The 17058-nt window shown below is 34.8% G+C and overlaps 2 protein-coding genes across 2 annotated transcripts; both read right to left on the bottom strand.

Moving 5' to 3' along the window:
* Positions 1–2990: 2990 nt before the first annotated feature.
* On the bottom strand, positions 2991–9351 carry LOC122599730 (flowering time control protein FPA). The gene is made up of 4 exons (XM_043772288.1): positions 9184–9351; positions 8340–8699; positions 4435–5645; positions 2991–4167 (listed from the first exon to the last, which is right to left on the bottom strand). Exons 1-4 carry the CDS (start codon positions 9184–9186, stop codon positions 3129–3131), a joined length of 2613 nt encoding a protein of 870 aa, XP_043628223.1. The 5' UTR covers positions 9187–9351; the 3' UTR covers positions 2991–3128.
* Positions 9352–13092: 3741 nt separating this feature from the next.
* Positions 13093–16682, bottom strand: LOC122601540 (vacuolar cation/proton exchanger 3-like). Its single transcript, XM_043774294.1, has 11 exons — positions 16632–16682; positions 16040–16276; positions 15876–15943; positions 15640–15668; positions 15002–15198; positions 14502–14714; positions 14276–14422; positions 14088–14204; positions 13844–13897; positions 13450–13566; positions 13093–13230 (listed from the first exon to the last, which is right to left on the bottom strand). Exons 1-11 carry the CDS (start codon positions 16680–16682, stop codon positions 13093–13095), a joined length of 1368 nt encoding a protein of 455 aa, XP_043630229.1.
* Positions 16683–17058: the final 376 nt, after the last annotated feature.

Below are 17058 nucleotides of genomic sequence, written 5' to 3'. Positions count from 1 at the left end.
GCATTCGCATTTTCAAGTCGTTCGCATTGGATAACCGACCTATATATATATATAATACGAGTAATTGATGTGATAAAGGGTAAATATATACATTGTTTCCGAAATGAAGCCTTTGGACCCGTTACTTTTAATGGGTAAAATTCATGGGTTCTGTATTCCCTTTTTTTAAACCGAAAAACAAATACATTAATAATAACCGTTACATTGGAAAAAAGTTACATTATAGCAAAAAAAATCTAGAACATATGAATATGTTGTAAAAATGGAAATAAAATATGTCACTCATGTCATGACACTCCCCGCTCGTCTTCACATATGTTCCGCCATGACACATTCTCTTATGACACAATAATCTGTTAACTAATGTCCACGGGTATTTGTTTGCAAATCTCGATGCGTCGATGCTTGTAATTCGATGTACTTCCTGTTTGTATTCTACCCTCTCGCTAGCAACGTTTATCATTAATGAAAAGTCCCAACATTTGAATGTTAAAAAAAATTTGTTTGCAAATCTATACTTGATGTTTGTGTCTTTTAAATTAATACCAAATATTCCTAACTTAGTTAATAAATTAGGTGTTTATTATTAAGCATATTTTTAGTTCCAATAAAACAATTATTTAATGTGATAAACGATAAATATATAGCATTGTCTCCGAAATGAAGGCTTTTGGACCCGTTAATTTTAATAGGTGGGAATTCGTGGGTTTTGTGTTTCTTTCTCTTATTAAACCGCAAAAAAAAAAAAAAAAAAATTACATTAATAATAACCATTACATTGAAAAAAAGTTACGTTATAGCAAAAAAATCTAAAACATATGAATATTGTGTAAAAATAGAAATAGAAAATGTCACTCATGACACTCCCCGCTTGTCTTCACATATGTAATATGTTCCGCCATGACACATTCTCTCATGACACACTTTGAATAGTGCTGCCAACGGTATCACACGGTGACACACATGTGACACCCGTAACTTGGGAGCAGTTTAATAAACTCTTTAATTAGATATTAATATAGGCTAAGCTTAGAGCATTCCCGACATGATACAATCTATTACAATTTCTCTTCTACATTCTTATTATTTTTGCAGACTAGTTCTTTCAAAAAAAATTTCAAAAATGTATTTAAGAGCTACTCGTAATTTATTTCATAAAGTCTTATTTTATCAAACCAAAATGAGCGAAAAGTCCAAGATTTCACAAACTTGTATAAGTTTTGTACCTAAACACAACCAAAAATTTTGCTATTATAGCTTGTTTCAATCGACTTAAATGGCCTTCTTACATGTTATTATCTTTAATACTTTATAATCTTCAATTTTTCAATAAATACATATTACACTTTATCTTATACAGTATAAAATTTAATATTTCATGTGTGTAGCAAAGTTTTCCATTATTGTTAATCAATTCATTATACACTGTGAGATACTCATAGACTTTGATCGTATTAAACTTAATTCACAATATTCATAATTTATTTTTACTATGTTTTTTTTTTTTTTTGAAAAGTGAACTTCATTAACACAGTATGCACCAAATTGGTGATACTAATCAACTTACACCATATTTACAAATCAAATAATGCTAAATCTACACCAACTATTCCAACTAATGTTTACATTTCTCTTTCTATTATTGTACCAAAGAAAAGCCAAAGATTTTATATCTTGAATAACCTTCTCAACCTTGATTTGGGCATTTGAGAACCTTTTTTCTTTTTTTGCTTTCCAAATACACCAACACGCTACCATGACGATGCCTTTAACCACTTTTTGTTCTTTCTTTCCAAGTCCCACATTTTCATGAATCTCAATAAGATCTTTTATCGAGAAAACAAAGAATGGAGAAGCCTTGCACCAGGAGCTTATAAAAGTCCATATCAAGTTAGCCAACTCGCACCCACAAAAAAGGTGATCCACCAATTCCTCATATTCCCCACATAAAACACACAGTCGATCTCCAAAAACACAATTCCTATCTTTAAGAGCCTCTAAGGTTGGAATACGATTCATACCAACTCTCCACATGAAGATGTTAACCTTTAAAGGGATCCATTTGGACCAACGAAGGACATACCTGTTGCTATAATCACGAGAGCTAAGGATAAAATCTTTCACAGCTTTGATAGTGAACTGGGAATCATTCTTTCCTTGCCATATCCATCTGTCGATTGATTCTGTAAGCTTCAAACCATTCAAAAGAGTGCCAAGTTCCTGCCATTCCGTCATCTCCTCGGTTGATTGAAGAGGTTTTTTCCATCTCCAAAGAGACGAGAACTCCTCAGAGTTTTCATCATATCGATCAGACACCCTGCAATTTTTGTATTTCTCAAGCTGAAAAGGTACAGGAAATCTGTCTCTGAACGCCTCATCCCCGGTCCAAAGATCCAGCTAGAATTTGATCTCTTTTCCATTACCACATATGCCTCTGAATATTTTGTTCAGGCTCGTATCCGCTACCTTAATAGACTCAATTGCTTTGACAATTATTTTCCAGATGCTCGACAAGTATTTGTTAACCGGGAGAGCACTCCAGTTGTTCTTGTTTTCATGAATCACCGTAATTACTTCCTTCCAAAAGCTATCCTTCTCGTTTTTGAATCTAGCTAACCATTTAGACAGTAGGGCCAGATTCGAATCATTGAGACTAGAAAGGCCTAATACTATGTTCTTGTTAAAACCCATTTTTAGATTATTGGACTAACAAAGAGACACTTGCATGACTTGCATCCCACCCAATCAAATGTAAACTTTATTATGAAATAAACACCATAATACCTGGTTATGATATCAGTAGATCTTTTGAACAACTTGCATATTGCAAGTTTCAAGTCTTTTAACGACACTGAAGTATCAATTACGATAGCATGACTGAAAAAACCATCCAAATTGATGGAAAAACAACTTAAGATCGTGTGACAAGATTAATTTTTACTATAATAATATTCAAAATTTTGATGGTATAGAAGCACCAAAGACGACGGTGACCAAACATTAAACTGCAAATAGATCATAACTCACTGAAAATACTTCCAAGACAATATTAGTGAACTATTAAACAAAACAAATATAAAGATTCACATGCAATATGCTATGTTTTTATCTAATTAACTAGTCTTGTTTTAAGTTTTCCCTTGTTGAATCTGCTTGAGAAGAGTAGCAGCCAACTCTAATGTCACCTGTAACCGTTTCTGTGGATCTGTATCCGTTTCTTCCTGTGTGTTTCCTTGACCACTTGGAGCCAGTCCTACGTTTGATACTTGTTGCTGCTGAAACTGTGGCTGCATTTGACGGTACTGTGATGATGGATGCTGCTCAGAATGCATACTTGGTGAAGGAAGTGTTTGCGACATTCTATAACCATTATCAGAAATCATTGTATTGCTAGATTGCCTAAACTCTTCTCCCATTGAAACACCAGTTCCTTGTTGCCTTGCGTTCCCAAGATAAGATACTAATTGTGCAAGTTGATCTTGTTGAATGCCACCGGCTTCCTGATGACCATATTGTGGCAATGGAGGATTTTGAGTTCTATAATTGCTTGAATCATTTGCAGGTGGAACCATGAAATCGCCACCACTTCTTGATTGTGCCGGATTTCTACTAGCTGAGAGTTGATTCTGGTAAACATGGTCTTGTGTGTTTTCAACATGAAATGGTATTGGGGCAGGAGGTAACCCCTGTAAAGATGTACTAACTACAGGTTTACCAAGATTTGAAAAAGGTTGACCCGGTGGTGGGTGGGGTCCAGAAGGTGATGCAAATGATGTTCTTGAAGCTTCTCCAAAAGAAGACACTAAATATGGATCAGGCCTCGCAAGTTGAGGTTGAGGCAGCGGCGGTGGAGGTGGAAGAGCCTCGACACTAGAAGATGATTGTTCTAACCTCAAGATGACACCAGAAATACTCAGTTTTCCAGGTACTTTAAGTATTTTCTCGGAGAAATCTGAGGGGGGTACAAGAAACAAGGTGGTTTTGTCATCAAGTTTAGCCACCGCAGCACGTTGTTTCTCTCCTAAATAGTTCATGAATTCATTGTAAAATCCCATGTCAGCATCACTTTCAGGAACAAAGAATACAACCCATGAGCTAGCTGCTTGATAGTAATGTTTCGATAGCATATCTAAGCTAGTCCTGGCAGTGCAGTCTAAGAACTCTGGCCTGCATATTGACATGGTTCAGGTTAATATTTCATTTCTGTAATTTAGAGAAAGTGCATTGTTCAGATATGTTAAAGGTAGGTACTTCGACCCATTTACCTATAAATTTGTTGATTTTCATTGTGTATTATCTGAATAGGGCAAAATCAATGAGTGCAGCTAACAAGAATAACAAGTCAAATGCTATTTTTAAAGCATTGAAGCAAATATTTTTTATTGAAAGACTAGGTGGATATTAATGTATTAATAAGAGGTGTTAAGAGCTTACAATATCATGTCTAGTACTTTCCCAACAGGAAAGCAACGAGCACGACAGATTGCTGTCCCTCCCTTTGCTATAACACCTTCCCATTTCCACTCTCCAATTGCAGGTTCAGGAGTTGATTTCTTCCATTCAGTAGGATTTTGAGGCAATGGAACTGAACTAGTCTGGAAAGAATCATAAGCTGCATTGCGGGGATTGCCATATGGTTGAGTGATTTTGACAGGTAGATCAGGGAGCTGATTATGGTTATGATACCCAAGATGTCCTAAATTGTTATCAACCATCCCGTGGTGGGAAAACTCAGGTGGTCTAGAGACAATGTGTTTCACTTGTTCAGATTCAGAGAAAGGATACTCTGGAAGCTCCGGTTCAGGAGGAACTAAACTGCTCTTCAGTTTCTTTGCACCATGATAAACTAATGCATCTTCTGGCAAATCCCATTCATCCTCATAAAATGGGCCTTGGTGAGATGTATTCCTCGGGGGTAAATCATGGAAATCGCCCCCTCGGTCCCTTAAAGGACTGAGACGTCCATATATATTTCCAGGTAGTCCTGATTCAGGTCCTACTTCTTGAAACCTATGTTCAAAAGGAACATTCCTAGCTGTTGGTCTGTTACCTTTCCTGTCATAACCCATGCCATCATCAAGACCCTCCGGATCCACAAATCGAGGGGATCTTCTAGTGCGCTCAGTCTCAAGGTATCTATCATGTCTAAAGTTCTCAACTGAACCCTGGCGTCCATATGTTCTGGCTCGGGGGGAGGAAGGGTCATTTATCAAGTTTCTTGAATTGTTTGATGGCCCAGAATCATTCCGAGCAAAACAGATATGGACCCTGGGATTGTTAAACAATTTTCCCTGTAAATTATCTTTTGCCCTGCAGGCAGAATCAAGATGTTTGTATCTGACAAAAGCATAAGTTCGACCGGGAAAAGCGGATACGTTTTCGATTTCACCGAATGGGGAGAATGCGTTCCATAAACTGTCTTCATCTACTCTCAAAGACTCTGGGAACCCGACCCACAAAACTTCACTGGGTTGTTCAGAAGTTTTACTGTTGGTTTTGGATATGTTGTCGGGATAAATTGGTTCAGGAGGAATGTGGCGGGCCCTAGAGTCCCGTGGAGGGAATGGAGATCCTCTAATGGCAGAACGAGTTTCATCTCGCTTTTGTAAGTAGCCATCGTCGTGTGATGGTTTTGACGACTTGTCCTGATATATCAGATGCACAAAAATTGTCAACTTTCTATTGGGGCTAGCTAGTGTAGCAGAACGTTAAAAGTTTAAAAGACAATAAACATAAGTTATTTGTAGTTCCAGGGTAAAGCTATTTGATTAAATGCATGACAGCTTAACATATGTTGAATCATAAATGTTTGGAAATGTTATTTGTATTCGTTTTGTAACTCAAAGACATCACATCATGTACGATTAGAATGAATGATTGCATATAATACGTCTGTCAGCTGGACAGAAAATTATGTTCCCCAATAGACTTAATGTTATTGGTAGATGCATTCTTTAACTTTTTTTCAGATCATTCTAAGGCACTTATTTACACCAACAGTGAGTCTGTTTCCAAGTATCTATCTGCTGATAGATAAGAATAGAAAGGATACACGTACTGGACATAAAATGTTTCATCATGACACAAGTGGTGGATCGTATACTTTATATACTTTTATGAAAAATGAACCTCAAGATCTTGACATGACTGTCAAGATATATTTCTGCAATCAATAATCTGCTATGCATTTTCTCTATATAGCATCATTTTCATTTGGTTACTGCCTATTATGTACTATAGAGATAGTAGTTTCCATCCATAAAATCGATGAGAATGAGACTGCAAGTTCTGTAAAGTTTATTGTAGATGAAGTGATTGACTGTACATACATCGTATGGTTTCCATAACTTTATGGTAAATCAGAACTTGCGGGGTTTCCACTGTCATCATTGGTATCAAAACGGATGCAATATGTAAAAGTGCATTAGTTGTTTAAAGACGAGGGTTCAAAGAACTTCCAAATTTTGGAAAGGTTCAAATTTCCTGGGTATAACTATAAAGTACTAAGTACTCACAACAAAAGTTTACATGTGTTTCATGCTCTTAGCTAAGTTTTTTTTTTGGTCAACAAGTGAACAAATAGGTGTTGATACATGACTTATCTAGTTCAGCTCTTTTCACTGCCTGTTTATAAACCTTTCGCAAATGGTAGGCACAAAAACTCATAGTTATCAATATTGCAATCTCCATATGATTGTGTGAGAAACACAGACGATTAATTTAACCTTGTATGCACATTAAATTGCCCCAAAAGACATATAAACTGCCAAAGCTATCTTATAGATTATTCTATCTGTAATCATGTAAGGCTTGTATCTTCATAACAGTACTGTCTACAAGCAGCTATCTTGGTATCGTGTAACAGATTTTACAAGTTATATATCTCTACAAATAATAGAAAATTAGGTGAATCTATCACTGGCAGGCAATGTTGATTTCACAGGTTAACCAATCTAATGTCGAGTAAGCACCAACTCAGTTCTTGCAAGTGTAATACCTACGAGAATGGGATTAAGTTTAAAGAAGGGGAATGTAAAGTTTGGCACCCCAAATGGAACTGGAATAATGATACGTGGTTCTCACTGAAATACACAAAAAAAAGCTTATGTTGCTAAAATGAATGCTCCATTATGGAGGTACTGCAAGTCAGCAACATGACTTACGAAGTCACAACAAAGTTTTCTAGAGACTGTATTTTGCAATTTAACATAACCATTTAAAGCAAAAAACTTGCTGATATTGCACCAGTCTCTGCAAATACCCATGGCAAAACTGCCAGCGACAACAAAACTATGATTCAGGTGTTTCCTTAATTTCAGTGGAAAGTAAATTGCATTGTGATGCCTCGACTTAATTGAAAGACCCAAACAAAGGTAACTGATGAGTTATTACCCAGCACAAGATTGATTCTGTTAAGATGATTTATATTTTATGAAGTCATGAGATTAATATCATTCAAAATATTTTCAATATTTAGTTACGTCATTCTGCAAGTTTTGTGCCAGTGGTTCACTTTCTGCTGATGCACTTGTTAAAATTTATGCAAGTTTTGTGCCAGTTGTTCACTTTCTGCTGATGCACTTGTTAGAATTTATGCAAAGGTTGATCGCGGTGGGAAAGTGAATATTTTGAGGAGTGGCGAGATTACAAGATTTTACTTATTTCTAGCATCCTAAAAGCTGAAGGTTAATCTTGTGTTAAGGTTCTTAGTATTTTCCTCTAGGCATTTTCATTTCTTTTTCAATATTATGGTAAAAACTGGATAGTTGGTACAGTATCATATATGATAGCAGAATATACTATGTCTTAAGTCGCCCAATGGAGGTGTCAAATGCGTGAAAAGTCGACCCTGTGAATGAGTATGTCAACTGCAGGTGATTATGCTCCAGAAAATTGATCTATTCCTAGGTAACAAACCAGTAATGTGGAGCAGCAGCTGATGGTATATAACCGGCAGGTTGCACCATAGACTAACACGCTAACCTGTGTGACGAACTACTCTCTTGATTCCTTGATTTTTCATGTGTTCTAAGTTTGTATATATGTGATTTTGGATTATTAAGCCTTTGAGTGCCAGGATTCATTATTAGTGGACCAGTAGTCGGTCGATGAATAATTGTTGTGTATGCCTTTTCATTCTTAATGGTAAAAACTAATGTTAGTGTTTAGCATATTTTCTGTTTAATGACACGTGGAAATGGTTCATATAAAGTGGCACGAGTCATCATCACAACAATGCATAACCAGGCAGTCGTAAGCATCTTTGGCACAAATAGATTAGTAATAAATAACGTACACATCCAAAAATTATATAATAGACATAAGTGGACAAAACTAACCGCCTTTGTAAACTCAATTCTAAGTGCATTCCCCGCAAGCACAAAACCTTGAAGTGCTTCAAATGCCGCAAAAGCCGCACCTTCATCAATAAAATTGATAAAAGCGTAGCTACGTCCAGGCTGAAACGCCACACTCTCGAGCTCCCCAAACTCTCTAAAGTGATTGCTCAACGCACGTTCAGTCAAACTATGTGACAAATTCCCAACCCACAAATGCCTGGAAGGCGGTGCATTGCCTCGACCACGACCACCGCCGCCGCCGCCGCCGACACCACCACCGCCGTGATGTTGACTTTTCTCTTCCGATCTCGATCCGTAGTCCCTCCTTGGTCTGTCCCTTCCCCTACCTCCTCTAAAACTCTGTACATATACAAAATTCAGTTACATTCAATATCGATATATCTGCATGTATGTATCATGTTAAGGAGAACTTTTTATTCACACGTCGTATCACACGTTATTACGTCGATTTAATAAAAATTTACTAACGTTCAAGTAATAAAAACGGAAAGGCTGAATAAAATAGCTTTCGAATCCACATGTAAACAATCCGGAACATTCGGCTGTGAGCATATCGGATAAATGAATTTCTTGTATACGTTTTCAACAACTTTTTAATACTCACATCACTATTTACACAGAAATAGACTTAATCACATGTGATATACTATATGTATGTATATATATATATATGAAACTAAGTACTATATATCTAGTTACAATTACTGATTAATAAGATATGTAATGAAACCCTAAGTTTAAAAATAACAGATTATAGAAACTGAAATTAAAATTAAAACTAAATCGGATCGAAAGTAATCAAATTAAATTACTGAAAACTAACCATTATTGATCGGAATTGATGATAGTGAAATCGAAATTACAGTAATCGAAAATTAACAGAGCAGAATTAGAAGATTAATTTGATTATTAAGGATTTTAAAAAGCCGATGGATAGATGGATGGCAAGAAGATAAGGTGATTCTTTGTGTGTATGTGTGTGTGGGGTGTGTGTTAGGGTTTGGTTCTTATTGAGTTTGATTATTATTTTGAGTAAATTACACTTTTTGTCTCTATTTTCACTTTTGATCCCTAAACTTTAAAAATTATAATTTTGACCCTAAAGTTGACCAATTTTTTCAATAATCGTCCTTTGGCCTTACGGCGTTAAAAAATGGCCGTTAACGTACGCACGTGCTAGACACGTGAGCGCAGTAATGTCATTTCACCTTACACCGACGGACGAAAAGTGAAAAAATAGCTACTTGAGGGACGAAAAACAAAAATTATACAAATAAATTTATTCCATTCTTTCTTTTCTGATCATCTTTACGATCGTCTTTTCCAATAGAATTTTCTGACTAGACATTAATTTCCCTTTTAACCCCAAGCCTCTCCAATCACCACCACCTAATAATCACCAACAACAGTCGCCGCTAAGAGGCACCGCCGTCAATAACCACCACAAGCCACTACCACCCACCGCCACCTCCGGCCACCCCCGCCTATAATTACCAACAGCCACCGCCACTACAATCAACAACAACCACCTTCGCCTACAATCACCACCAGCCACCGCTGCCTACAATTACCACCAAACACCGCCATCTACAGTCACCTCTAACCATCGCCGTCAAACATGTCAGTCACCTCTAACCAACCGTCACCGACTAGAATCACCACCAACCACTGCCGCCACCTAGAATCACCACCATCCACCGTCCCCCTTTCAATTAAAATCAAAATTTAGAAGAAAAAAAAAGATGACTGACATGTTTGAACTATAATTTGTTTTATTGTTGTGTTTTGAATGCCATGAATTTGAGTAAATGATTTTGTTTGTGGTTTAGATTTGGATTCAAAGTCGAGTTTTTATTAGGTATCATCGAAAAATAAATGTCTAGTCGGAAAATTTCATCGGTAAAAATGATCGGAGAAGATGATCGGAAAAGAAAGTTTGGAAGAAAAATTTATTTGTATGATTTTCATTTTTCGTCCCTCAAGTAGCTATTTTTTCACTTTTCGTCCCTTAAGTAGCTATTTTTCACTTTTCGTCCCTCGGTGTAAGGTGAAATGACATTAGTGCCCTCACGTGTCTAGCACGTGCGTACGTTAACGACCATTTTTTAACACCTTAAGGCCAAAGAACGATTATTGAAAAAATTGGCAAACTTTAGGGTCAAAATTGTAATTTTTAAAGTTTAGGGATCAAAAGTGAAAATAGTGCCAACTTTAGGGACAAAAAGTGTAATTTACTCAAAATAATAATCAAACTCAATAAGAACCAAACCCTAACATACTTAAGAGGAAAACAATGTTAGTGTTTAGATTTGTATTGTGTAGCAATCAAGACTTTATATTTTAATAGATAAGATTTTTCCTATCTTCATACAAACGTAGTTATAACTTATTCATCTTTTACTCATATTATCCATCATACAAAAGTTTCCCCTCACATATAGGGTCTTCAAGAATCAAGTTTGCACACATTGTATGTCAATATTGCAAGCCATGTAAAAATAATGCATCGCAAAAAACAATACTTCCAACTATTATGTCTAGCTTAAAAGAACATGATGTTGAGTTTCACTTGATCATTAGATACAACTCACATAGTCACATGTGTTTTAAGAGTGTGATAACTCCAGAAATTGCCATTTTACCAAGAGGTCAGGGTATTTTTCTTAGGGGTTTCATCATAGGGGTTAGGCTAAAATGTAGTTTAGTACCCTCAAGTTGGTTGATTAGGTGTTCTACTACCTTGTATTATTAAAGGTATAGTATAGTACCATAGACTTGGTTAACAAGATTTTCTACTACTATAGATTCACTAATTAATCTTTTAAAAATTTATATGAATTAATTAACTAGTATATTATATTAAAATATATTTGACAAACCATAAGTAACTAAAGACAGTAAGTATATGTTATCTTTAACATGATTATAAAATTTTAAAATATCGACTTTGAAAAAAAAAATATTTTTAAAATTATAATAAATAGACATTAAAATTACATTATTATTAAAAACCTAGAAATTACAATTAAATATTTGCAAATTAATAGTCATATGTATAATTAGGTAGTTTCATTACAAAAAAATATTTGTTGAAAATAAATAATCACCTTTTTATTAAAGTTTTTTTAATTTGTTTATAAAATAAAAATGAATTGATGTAATTAATCAAGTTACAAAAAACTAACCTATAAAATACAATAATATGTTCTATATTTGTTTTAAATTGTGATATAAGTATATAGTTTTAAAAACATTTAATATATATATAAACTTAATATTTTATATTGAACCATATTTTTTTATTTTAATACGTTATTTATAATATTATACTTTTTGTTAATATAGTTTCAACATTTCTAACATTACTTTTTTTAAAGTTACAATTTTGAACTTAAAAATATTTTTTTAGAAAACCAGTGTATATATAAACAACATAAATTAAGATTAGTGAGTTAGGGTATTAGAAAACATTGTTAACCAAGTCTAGGGTACTATACTACACTTTTAATAATTCAGGGTAGTAGAACACCTAGTCAACCAAGTTGAGGGTACTAAAACGCATTTTAGCCTAGGCCTTTTTTATTTTAATACGTTATGTGTTACTCATTCAAGACGGACATGATAGAGCATACCTTTTAAGGCATTACTACCTGGATTTGAACTCGGGATGGGCACACCAATTTCAGACTCCTGCCTTCAAAAAAAAATTCTATGCTAAGTGTTCATTCAAGGAAGGATATATATATCACCCAAAAGGGTATTATTCCAATCTTGATAATCAAACCATTTACAGCCAAATTGATAGGGATTTTACACACAATAAGTCGATAACATAGAATACAATAGTTGGTGAGGAATATGGCATTTGGATCATGACAGTTGAATATGTCTTAGCTAAAGGAGATGATATAGGTAGTAGTACTGGATCACATTGTTGCATACACAATTTTGTTCCTAACTCAAAAACACATTTATATGATGTTGTATTTAATTCTAAAATCTAAATATCTGCTGCATACATTAAAGAAATAGCCCACTTGTTTCTCGAGAAGAGATGGGAAACATGCTCAATATCATTTGATTGAATAGTTGACCCACGGAAGAAATCGAAGAATTTCTTGGGAATCCTACAGGAGCACGCAGATCCCAAAAACGCATAGTTTCTCCTCCAAACAATGCCATCATGGAGGTCAAACTGAAACTCTATCATCTAATCGAATCCATGGTTTGTGGAAAAAGCATCATGACTCCACCAACGCGTCAATGAAGCATTCTTCTAGCTTCTGCGAATAATGCATATCCAATGTGCACCCATCGGAGTCTGATTATGTAATTCTGTAACTATGGATATTGAGGGTTGTCTTCTGCACAAACAGAGGAAATGGAAAAACAGTTTATTAAAAAAAATGCCAACTTGTGTCCATAACTTTTCTCTTCGGTGGCAATGGTGTCCACCGCCTATTATGATAGTTGATTATGATAACTAGAGGTGGCAAGTGACGTATTGGACTGGTCTGCTGGTTAATGGGGAGAAAACGGGTAATTCTTTGGTGTGGGTCAGATAGGGTTGACCCAAGGCAAAAATCTTCCAAGCCCTTAAATGCTTTTAGAAATAATTAGTTAGAGATAAAACATAACCTTGATCGACCCTATCATAAGTAAATGGATCAGAAGTGCCACTTATTCAGTTATTCTAAATCCGAATATCCGTTGTTTTATATTACCTAGTTAACTACAAATGGCATGTTGATGAAAAGAGGTGTGACAACTCACGTATAGATGCAGGATCGACATGTACATAGAAACTGGCAGCAACAATCGTATAACAAAACAAGAGCATTAGTCCTTTGAGGTAATTGGATGTTCCCTCCTGCATGTGTACAATGAACTAGCTTTAGGTGTGATAGTTGAGTCAATGTGTAGAGATAGAAAGTTTTATTTTATAAATCTTTTTCTATAAAAGTTCTTTTAGAGTTTTAGGGTAGCGAGGTATTCAGGAGTATCTTTGAAATGTGGCGAATAGCTAAACAATATCCTTCAGTTTATGTAAGTCAGAATGTTGTAAATGAAATGATCAAAAAAGTTATACCTGTAAAATGCAGGCTACTAACAGAATCGTCATAAAAAGACTTGATGTCTCAAAAATTTCAAAATTCAGATCCATTGGGCGTCCAATGATCCATCCGACGACCACACAAAATGGCATCTGCATTAACAAGTGGTGAAGAAACATGGAATTACTAGCCCACTTTCATAAGTGGTGATAGACATTTTCTTTGAAATGAAGTATTTAAGAATTACTGAGGTTTGATATTGACAGCAAAAATCGATTAGTTAATTTACAAGGAAAACTGATATGATTAGGAATACAAATCCCAGATTGTTTGTCTTTCAACTGTTCTTTCCTGAGCAAATGCATTACCAAAATAATTCGTCTTTAAAACAAATTATCTACATATGGTTGTAACATAAAAAAAACTTACCACAAACATGGATATTTGTGTTGAAGATCCAATCGCCACTCCTAAAGAAATGTCCTGCAAAAACAATAGATGGTCCTTAAATCTTTATACACCGTCACTGAAACTTCACCATGATGGGTTACGATACGAACATATCATGAAATACCCTATCTTTAGAAATTTTTGGACACTTAATAGTCTTTAAGATTTACTAGTGCGTATAACTTAGGCTTAACAATTTATAAAAAGTAAGAACAACACTTACAAGTTTGTCTTTGACTGCAAAGATGATAGCACTTGCATGTTCTGCTGCATTTCCAACAATAGGGAGCAGAATAACGCTAATGAACGTCACTGGGACATCCATCGCAACAGACGCACCCTGAAATACATGATAGTGTTTACAATAATTATTAAAAACTGAATGTAGAATCAAACAAGCAAGATTTGAACCTCTATAGCATTGACCAAATATTCTGAAAGAACTGAAATTAAAATAGTCAAAATGCCAAGCCATATGATTGATTCCCATTTTGAAATATCTGCAGCTTCTTCATCACCCGGATTCCCAATTGGACTACCATCCTGAAAATTCTTTTTCTTCTCAGTAAAATACGAATATATATTGTACAAATCTTTCACGTTAAATTGTAACGGGTCGCTATTAAAGTGTGAGAACCTCTTTGATGGGTGCATAGTTTTGCTTATGGTTAGTCAGCTGAAAAATAATAAAGATGCCATATGCCACAAGCAATATACAACTACTAAATCTTGAAAGGACCAATATTGATGTCCCAATATCCAATTCTGTCTGTGTGACATGGAGAGCAGTTGGGAAACTTATGGCCATGACTGCCATCAAGAGCAATCCCACATTCATCCGAGCATTTGACTGACAGAAAAACTTAAATTGATGAGTCCCTTGGTTTTATAAATTACGCAAAATCTACAGGTGGCAATATGGGCGGGTTGGGTAAACACATTTGACATTCTGATTTATTCCTTATCAAATAAAAAGGAGGTTGTATGTGTTAAAGAGAAAACAGTTTGGGCTCATTTCCCTTTTAAAGATAATACATGATATCTCCCAAATCAAACAACTCATATGCATATGGGCTAAAATGTTGCCACCTCTACACACTAATGTGTGACTAAACTGTAGTATGCCAATCAAATAACCTTGTTAAAAAGTTGTTCCTTATTATGATTAGCAATTCCTCCACAAAAAAGCGCACATCCTAGCACGAGCAACATGTTGGACAAAACTGAGCCTAGTAATGACTGCTGCACAAGACGTAACATGCCTTGCTTTAGTGCAAACAGTGAGATTATTAACTCTGTTGCATTGCCAAAAGTAGCATTAAGAAGGCTACCAACTGCAATTTCAAATGGAAAGTATAAATATTCTCAAAAGTATGAAAAGGCAAATCACTTTACACATTTAGCAACCCTCCTCTAAATATAATCACGGGTTAAGTAATTAGATACATATTGAACGATAGGACAACATCTATAGTATATATCCAACTTTAAATAGGTATATTGTGTGTATTCTACTTTCAAACATATAAACTGCAGTCGGGAGTTACCTCATCAGTTTACAAATAAATTTGGTCACATACAATAGTAAAATTATAAAATTGGAAACATATAACAGACACATTTAAAGTTCGAGACATACTATAGACTTTGGGCTATATTTAGATATATAATTGTGCACTTAACCCTATAGTCAATCTACCAATGTGTTGAGACCAAGAAAATGGATATGCATGGAAAATGACTACAAATAGATCGTTGCGATTAGTAATATAAACCTGTAGGTCCGGTGTAGAAAACCAGTTGCCTGCACAAAAATAAGCCAGGTAGTCAAAGCGTAATCCTAAATAAATTAATCATCTTTGTAACTTATAAATAGTGCTCAGAAACTTTTCTTTCAGTGGATTTTAGTTCTTCAAACATCAAAAGGTTTACCAAAAACTATTTCCCAACTTGGTTTACACAATGTTACACTAAGCTAAGTTATGAAAGATATTAATGTGTAGATAATTACTCGGTGGCCCAACTCAAACGCTCTGCCAAAGGTATGATGCCCAATAAGCTCAACAAGAAGACCCAACCCTAATATCAGATACAAACAAATGAACTCTGCACATAAGAAAGCTACAAATGTTTCCTTTCATACAAAATGAAAACAATATTGATAACAGGACTCACTTGACAATTCGTCAGTTGATCAACCAGCATTGCTATAGGACCACAAGGTAAGAGTAAATTTATTTTATCAGACAAGAAAGCAATCTTTATACTGGCTAACATTATTCTCCATGCACGGTTACTGTCAAAAGTTTCAGAACCAACTTTTAGGAAAGGCATAGTTCTTGTAGTTGAAACAGGTATAGCCCGATTAGCATCTTGTAGCTCGATTATTGACTTTCCTTCTAATGCTTTCATCTGCGAAATTTTCTGTCAGATAAAAAAAACTCAAAGTCCATGGTGCATAAAATGATCTCATTTAAAAGGTTTCACTTTTCATACTCACTAGAAAACTTCCTACAAAATCACACTAGATTACGCTAGATGTTTTTACTTTGCGTGTTTCATATATCTGTTTATCATCCTATGTAACTAACCTTATCTAACAGGTAAAATGATGACGTGACACTGGTTTTTTTTTTTGACAGTGTGTCACTAACACACTGTTACCATTTTAAATAAAAACTAGAATCAACAACGAGAACTATACCCAATTCCTAGAAAAGTGGGGTATGAAAAACTAAAATCAACACAAGATATAGAAAAAACTTACATCTAAATGGGAATTGATACCTACTATCTTCAAATTGTTGATAGTACCCATTTTGTACACATTAACCGTGATGCGGAAATTGAAATGCCTTCTTGTTCATTCAGATTTCAGATCATGAAATGAACTGCTCTTGATAATTAAAATCCAATCCAAGAAAATATACAAATCAACACATGAAACACCCAAATATATAAATAAAGAGTTTTACATTCATATATCAATTACTATTACTATATGTATACTAAATACTCACTAATATTATCAGCCAGATTGAACAGTTGTTTATAAATTACAAAGAGAATTATATGTTTATAATATTAATTGCTTATTTTTATTTTACTTTTTTTAGTATCTGCATGTTGTAGGGGAATTCATGCATCATATGATAGAATCATAGAATGACTTTTTTTAAATATGTACGTACGTA

The sequence above is a fragment of the Erigeron canadensis genome, chromosome 5 (assembly GCF_010389155.1).
Source record: "Erigeron canadensis isolate Cc75 chromosome 5, C_canadensis_v1, whole genome shotgun sequence".
NCBI classification, from domain to species: domain Eukaryota; kingdom Viridiplantae; phylum Streptophyta; class Magnoliopsida; order Asterales; family Asteraceae; genus Erigeron; species Erigeron canadensis.
This window is presented reverse-complemented; position numbering and strand designations above follow the sequence as displayed.